The 8,132-nt window shown below is 47.0% G+C and overlaps 1 protein-coding gene across 1 annotated transcript in view; it reads right to left on the reverse strand.

Annotated features, from left to right (window-relative positions):
* Positions 1-3,178: 3,178 nt before the first annotated feature.
* The window catches only part of C19H17orf67 (chromosome 19 C17orf67 homolog), a 29,812-nt gene continuing 24,858 nt past the window's right edge, over positions 3,179-8,132 (reverse strand). Inside the window, exons 3-4 of the mRNA XM_019980670.2 lie at positions 7,973-8,110; positions 3,179-3,610 (exon numbers count right to left, since the gene is read on the reverse strand). Coding sequence (XP_019836229.1) covers positions 7,994-8,110 — 117 coding nt within the window. The 3' untranslated portion in view covers positions 3,179-3,610; positions 7,973-7,993. The remainder of the gene's footprint in view (positions 3,611-7,972; positions 8,111-8,132) is intronic.

The following is an 8,132-nucleotide window of genomic DNA, read 5'->3' on the forward strand; positions in this document are numbered from 1 at the left end:
ATGGAGGAAAAAAAGACACAAGATGAGAGATGCAGGCAGATTCCAGAGCTGGAAAAGGCAAAGACACAGATTCACCCCTAGAGGTTAAAGTCAGACTGACACTCTGACTTTAACCTCATGACACTCATGTTAGGCTTCTGACCCGCAGAATGTAAAATAACAAATTCGCGTTAAAGGTTCTGGTCTTTTTTTTTATAAAGAGGCAGAAAATTAATACACCACCTAAATTCTGTAAACCTCAGTCTTCTCATCTATAAAGTGGGAATAATCCCTACAGTCACTGCCCAGAGTAGGTGTTGTCAACTGAAGAAAAAGGTACCACCTAAAGGTTTCAAGTGAAGTTTTATTCAGGGACCTTACTGAGAGCTATAGCCCGAGACACAGCCTCCCAGATTTGGAGAGAAGCCACGATATACAGGACTTTTTTCTGGGGTGCAGGGTGGAAACAAGGAGTTCCCAGTGGTTAGGACTCAGCACTTTCACTGCCATGGCCCAGGTTCAATCCGGGAGCTAAGACCCTGCAAGCCACATGACGCCGCCAGAAAAAAAATAGAAGACTTGTAGGCAAACATCAAAAAATTACTGCTAATCACAAAAAAGCAGACATCTCAATGAATTTACTCAATGAATTAATGAATTATTCAATGAATTAATGAATTTACTGCTTTTCTATCTATGCATGCTAAATCGCTTCAGTCATCTCCAACTCTTGAGACCCCCATGGACTGTAGCCTGCCAGGCTTCTCTGTTCCTGGGATTTTCCAAGCGAGACTCTGGTCTCTTCAGTTCAGTTCAGTTCAGTCGCTCAGTCGTGTCTGACTCTGTGACCCCATGAACCACAGCATGCCAGGCCTCCCTGTCCATCACCAACTCCTGGAGTTCACTCAAACTCATGTCCATAGAGTCGGTGATGCCATCCAGCCATCTCATCCTCTGTCGTCCCCTTCTCCTCCTGCCCCCAATCCCTCCCAGCATCAGAGTCTTTTCCAATGAGTCAACTCTTCGCATGATGTGGCCAAAGTTTTGGAGTTTCAGCTTCAGCATCAGTCCTTCCAATGAACATGCAGGACTGATGTCCTTTAGAATGGACTGGTTTGATCTCCTTGCAGTCCAAGGGACTCTCAAGAGTCTTCTCCAACACCACAGTTCAACAGCATCAATTCTTCGGTGCTAAGCTTTCTTCACAGTCCAACTCTCACATCCATACATGACCACTGGAAAAACCATAGCCTTGACTACATGGACCTTCCTTGGCAAAGTAATGTCTCTGCTTTTTAATATGCTATCTAGTTTGGTCATAACTTTCCTTCAAAAGAATAAGCATCTTTTAATTTCATGGCTGCAATCACCATCTGCAGTGATTTTGGAACCCCAAAAGATAAAGTCAGCCACTGTTTCCCCATCTATTTCCCATGAAGTGATGGGAACAGATGCCATGATCTTCGTTTTCTGAATGTTGAGCTTGAAGCCAACTTTTTCACTCTCCTCTTTCACTTTCATCAAGAGGCTTTTTAGTTCCTCTTCACTTTCTGCCAAAGGATGGTGTCATCTGCATATCTGAGGTTATTGATCTTTCTCCTGGCAATCTTGATTCCAGCTTGTGCTTCATCCAGCCCAGCATTTCTCATGATGTACTCTGCATATGAGTTAACATCTCCTGAATTGGTAGGCAGATTCTTTACCACTAATGCCACCTTTCCATCTATGGAAGTTGCAACTCTGAACACATTGAAATTATTCCTTAGATAGGCATCTCCATATCTAGGGCCAGTATCCTGTTTTTCTCTGTCCTGAATTCCCTTCAGGACACATGGTCAGGGGTAGCTGCAGTGGTTGATGGCTTGATGGTGGGCAACATTCATTGTTTACTGAAACGCAGGCAATATATTTTGTCTACAGCGTGATGATCAGATGAAGTAATGTACATAAAAATCTTTGTGCAGGGTTCAGCCCATCGTGGGCTTCCCAGGTGGCAAAGTTGGTAAAGAATCCACCTGCCAGTGCAGGAGACACAAGAGATATGGGTTTGATCCCTAGGTCGGGAAGATCCTCTAGAGTAGAAAATGGAAACCCACTCCAGTAATCTTGCATGGGAAATCCCATGGACCAAGAAGCCTGGCGGGCTGCAGTCCATGGGGTCACAAAGAGTTGAACAGGACTGAGCACACACTGTTGTTGTTCAGTCACTCAGTCATGTCCAACTCTTTGCCACCCCATGGACTGCAGCATGCCAGACTTCCCTGTCCTTCACTATCTCCCGCAGTTTGCTCAAATTCATGTCCATTGAGTCAATGATGTCATCCAACCATCTCATCCTCTGTCATCCCCTTCTCCTTCCCTCTATTTTTCCCAGCATCAGGGTTTTTTCCAATGAGTTGACTCTTCGCATCAGGAGGCCAAAGTTTTGGAACTTCAGTTTCAGCATCAGTCCTTCCAATGAATATTCAGGGTTGATTTCCTTTAGGATGGACTGGTTTGATCTCCTTGCTGTCCAAGGGACTCTCAAGAGTCTTCTCCAGCACCACAGTTTGAAAGCATCAATTCTTCGGCACTCAGCCTTATTTATGGCCCAGCTCTCACATCTGTACATGACTACTGGAGAAATCATAGCTTTGACTAGACAGAACTTTAGTAGGTATAAAATAAATATAGTATCATTGTTGAGAAGCTCAGTAACTGTCTCCTGGAAAAGCCCTTCTGAGGTCCCTTGGCACAGACCCACCTCTGTAGCCCAGGGTGGACAAGCATCTCTCCTTATCCTTTTTGAGGATGCCACATTCTCCATAGGACCACCCAGCCCACTTTCTGTCGCCCTCCCAATTTCTGCTTTTGTTGGTCTTTGATAGTCCAATCTCTGATTCTGGGGATTGTGAGCAGGTGAGGGGCACTGACATACAGAAGCTGTGACCCACTTTCTACAAGAAATGTCCCCTTGGCTAGAAGACCAGGGTGTGGACCTAGTACTAACTTATGGCCATATTCCCACAGCTGGTCTTGGACAAATAATCTCTTTACCAAAAAAGATGACCTTTGTGGAAAACTTCTGGGTGTTTGTGTTTTTATCCATCCAACTCTTCTAAGAAGAGTGAATTTTATGATGCTGGAGTCACAAAGATAAACAAGAGACAAATTTTCTGCTTCTCTTCTTCTAGGAAACGAAAAGAGACACCAATGGAAAGTAGGTTTAACACCAGTATTTATTAGAGCAGAAAACGAGAGAGGACAAAAAAGCAATGACCAAAACCCCTGCAGACTGAGTGGTGTGTTTCACTGGGCTGAACAAGGCCTTCCCACTAACCTCTCCCCTGTTCTGGAGATCCCAGGTCCACCAGCCCCAGGAAAGATTCTTCTTCTACTTACCCTTCAAACCGGTAGGAAGGGACCATTAAAGGGGAGGAGGGAGGAGCTATAGTTTAAGTGATTGGTTTTAATGAGTTGTTCAAGTTAGTAAAGTGAAGCAGCATAAATATTTGCTGTTAATCCCCAACACAATCTTGCTGTGCCCACAATTCACAAGCCCTGGAGATCTCCACTCCACAACTGGAAAAGAAATGAAAGGAGCCTCATCTTGTTTCAAGAGTATCCGGGCCTTTGCTCATCAGAGTGCCTGCTGGAAAAGAACAAGAAGATGATGTTATGGTGATGATGTTGATAAAGAATGTGGTATGTATATACAATGGAATATTACTCAGCCACTAAAAAGAATGAAATCATGCCATTTTCAGCAACATGGATGGACCTAGAGATTGTCATACTAAGTGAAGCAAGTCAGACAGAGAAAGAGAAACATCATATGCTATCCCTTATACCACTACAGACAAAGCTAGTGGAGGTGATGGGATTCCAGTGGAGCTCTTTCAAATTCTGAAAGCTGATGCTGTGAAAGTGCTGCACTCAATATGCCAGCAAATCTGGAAAACTCAGCAGTGGCCACAGGACTGGAAAAGGTCCGTTTTCATTCCAATCCCAAAGAAAGGCAATGCCAAAGAATGCTCAAACTACTGCACAATTGCACTCATTTCACACGCTAGTAAAGGAATGCTCAAAATTCTCCAAGCCAGGCTTCAGCAATACATGAACCGTGAACTTCCAGATGTACAAGCTGGTTTTAGAAAAGGCAGAGGAACCAGAGATCAAATTGCCAACATCCGCTAGATCATCGAAAAAGCAAGAGAGTTCCAGGAAAACATCTATTTCTGCTTTATTGACTATGCCAAAGCTTTTGACTGTGTGGATCACAATAAACTGTGGAAAATTCTGAAAGAAATGGGAATACCAGACCACCTGACCTGCCTCTTGAGAAACCTATATGCAGGTCAGGAAGCAACATTTCGAACTGGACATGGAAGAACAGACTGGTTCCAAATAGGAAAAGGAATACATCAAGGCTGTATATTGTCACCCTGCTTATTTGACTTATATGCAGAGTACATCATGAGAAACGCTGGGCTGGAGGAAGCACAAGCTGGAATCAAGATTGCCGGGAGAAATATCAATAACCTCAGATATGCAGATGACACCACCCTTATGGCAGCAAGTAAAGATGAACTAAAAAGCCTCTTGATGAAACTGAAAGAGGAGAGTGAAAAAGTTGGCTTCAAGCTCAACAACATTCAGAAAACAAAGATCATGGCATCTGGTCCCATCAATTAATGGGAAATAGATGGGGAAACAGTGTCAGATTCTATTTTTCTGGGCTCCAAAATCACTGCAGATGGTGATTGCAGCCATGAAACTAAAAGACGCCTACTCCTTGGAAGGAAAGTTATGACCAACCTAGATAGCATATTCAAAAGCAGAGACATTACTTTGCCAACAAAGGTCCGTCTAGTCAAGGCTATGGTTTTTCCTGTGGTCATGTATGGATGTGAGAGTTGGACTGTGAAGAAGGCTGAGCGCTGAAGAATTGATGCCTTTGAACTGTGGTGTTGGAGAAGATTCTTGAGAGTCCCTTGGACTGCAAGGAGATCCAACCAGTCCATTCTAAAGGAGATCAGTTCTGGATGTTCATTAGAAGGACTGATGCTGAAGCTGAAACTCCAATACTTTGGGCACCTTATGTGAAGAGTTGACTCATTGGAAAAGACCCTGATGCTGGGAGGGATTGGGGGCAGGAGGAGAAGGTGATGACAGAGGATGACACGGCTGGATGGCATCACTGACTCGATGGACATGAGTCTGGGTAAACTCTGGGAGTTGGTGATGGACAGGGAGGCCTGGCATGCTGCAATTCATGGGGTCGCAAAGAGTCAGACATGACTGAGCGACTGAACTGAACTGAACTGAACTGATCCCTTACATGAAGCATCTAAAAGGAAATTATACAAATGAACTTATTTACAAAATGGAAATAGACTCACAGATTTAGAGAAGGAAATTATGGTTACCGGGGGGAAAGCTGTCGGGAAAGAATAGTTAGGGGGGTTTGGATCCATAGGTACACACTGCTATATTTAAAAAGGATAACCAACAAGGACGTATTGTATGGCACAGGGAACGTTACTGAGCGGCCTGGATGGGAGGGGAGCTTGGGGGAGAATGGATACACATATATGTATGGCTGAGACCCTTTGCTGTCCACCTGAAACTACCACAACATTGTTAACTGGCTGTACTCCAATACAAAATTAAAAGTTTTTTTAAAAAAAATTTTAAAAGAAAATAATGTCAATGTGATGATGCTGTTGATAAGAAGAAGCGGGGAGGAGGAGGGCAGAGGAAACAGCTACCAAACTGTCATTTCCTGAACACTTCCTAGCATGTGCCAGGGCAGTACTAACTTCCACGCCCTGACTTTTTTAATGCTCTGAATAGCCATATGAGGGGCAACCCTTACATGTTACAAATGAGGAAGCTGAGAGAGAAGTGAGGAATATTTTTTTCCGAAGCAGAGTCACAGTCAGAATGCTATATCCCCCCGGGAGCTTCCTGGTCTTCTGAAGCGAGGCCCCCGTGGAATCCTCTCTTTTGCAGGAGCCACCACCACCACCAGAGGCAAGGCTGCTGCCTTGAGGCTCTCCAACCTGGAAGTCTCTGCTCTCACCCGGCCTGCACCGAAGGTGACAAGCGCCCCTGCTCGTGGAGTCAGTCACTACGTGCCCGGCTCTGTGCACATCATCACCACCCCAACTCAGAGACTCAGAGAGGTTAGGGGCCTTGTCCAAGGTCACGGAGCAGGAACACAAGAGTGCCAAACCCAAGTCCACCAGGTTCCAGAGTCTGAGCACTTATGTACTCTGCAAGCAAGCGCTTCTGACGCTGGCGGACTGCAAGCAAGCGCTTCTGACGCTGGCGGACAAAGATCTTGGGTGCCAGGGGAGGAACGAGTTCTGGCGGAGGAAGGAACCAGCTCAGAGCTTGGAGGGACCAAAGCAGGATGTTAGCAGAGCCCCTAGACCTCAAAAACAGAACTCCTGTTCCGTTCCTTGGAGGTGCTCCTCTCACTGTTCAGGAGGACCATACCCCATCTACCCCTGAAACACACACACAGGTCCCAGCAGTACAGCCTGCAGAAAGCGTGCAGGATCTGGGGCTGTCAGAAGACAGCCATATCAGCCACGGGCTGGCATACATTAGTAGCTTAATCACACTCAGTTAAATCCCCTATAAAACAGGATTAAGGACTTCCCTGGTGGTCCAGTGGGTAAGAACCTGCCTGCCAATGCAGGGGACACGGGTTCAGCAGACGGCCCGGGAAGATTTCACACGCTGCGGAGCCACTGAGCCCGTGTGCCACAACCACTGAACCTGTGCTCCAGAGTCCAGAAGCCACAACTACTAAGCCTGAGCACCGCAACTCCTGAAGCCCGTGTGCCTAGAGCCTGTGCTCCGCGACAAGAGCAGCCACTGCGATGAGAAGCCCGCCCACCGGAACGAAGAGCAGACCCTGTTCATTGCAGCTAGAGAAAGCCTGAGCGTCGCAGCAAAGACCCAGCACAACCAAAACTGAAAAAGGGGGGAAAAAAACAGGATTAAAGTTCATGCCCTGCAATGACCCAGGGATATTAAGAGGGCCAAATGAGAGGTTTTGTGTAATAGCACCCTGAAAATTACAAAGAGCAATCCTCTGAAGGGGATGTTCACGTGTACACTCACAGTGGCACAAAATGAACAACAGGGAAACAAGACGTCTGTTAACCACAGCTGATCAAGTGTCAAGTTGTATACTCTGTCCTGCTTACTCCACTCACATGACAGAGGAGAAATGAAACTCACCAGGCTTCACCTCTGAAGGGGTTTTGCTGTGTTATCTGGCAAGAATTGGAAAGGGAGCGAGGACATGAACACGATGGACAGTGAGGGAACCAGCAAGCATCCCCACGCAGGAACAGAGGTACAGGGCTTGGGCGTGCTGAGAAGGCTGACCCATCAAGCTCAGGGGCAGTGAAAGGGCAGAGCCAAAGGAGAAGGGAAGACTGGGCTGGCTGGGCAGGGTCCCGGGCTGGAAGATGGGGAGTCAGTAAAGAAGGCGCTGGTGCTAGGGAGTCTAATGGTTAGGACTTGGTGTTCTCACTCCTGGGACCTGGGTGTGATCCTTGGTCAGGGAACTAAGATCGAGCAAGAAAATAAGTTTCTGATCCTGGTGACAGTGGCGACCCTTATGATGTCACCCGTCAAGCCCATGGATGTTGACCGCCCCCCCCACCCCCGGAGAGACCCAAGTCTCAACAAGCCACACTTCTCCAGATTTGTATTCCGGAGGGAATCTTTCTGGGTGGCAAACGAGGTCTGGTACCTCCCCTGTTTGGGATATCCAGGTGACTCAGCAGGAGTCAGGCCCCCCTGCGTGCCCCCAGTGATCCTCTCCACCTGGTCCCACCCACCTCTCACGCCTCGCTCCTCCCAATCTCCAACTCGTATCGAGGTGACCTGCTGGTTCCTGTAGTGTCAGGTTCTGAAAGGCCCCCAGAGTCCTGCCTGCATTGCTCACTGCTGTCTCCCTGAAACAGAAGGCCTGGGAGAAGGAACATACCAGAGGCTGGTCCCGAGCCACTTAGATGGGGTGGACCAGGTTCCTGTCACAGTGGGGTTTGCAGTGCGGGTTCAGCCAGTGCTCCAGGAACTGCTCCTCGGCACGGTGTTCCAGGAGGAGCAGATGGTGCATGTACTCCTGTAAAACAAACACACATTTC

This window comes from Bos indicus, chromosome 19 (genome assembly GCF_029378745.1).
Source record: "Bos indicus isolate NIAB-ARS_2022 breed Sahiwal x Tharparkar chromosome 19, NIAB-ARS_B.indTharparkar_mat_pri_1.0, whole genome shotgun sequence".
Classification (NCBI taxonomy): domain Eukaryota; kingdom Metazoa; phylum Chordata; class Mammalia; order Artiodactyla; family Bovidae; genus Bos; species Bos indicus.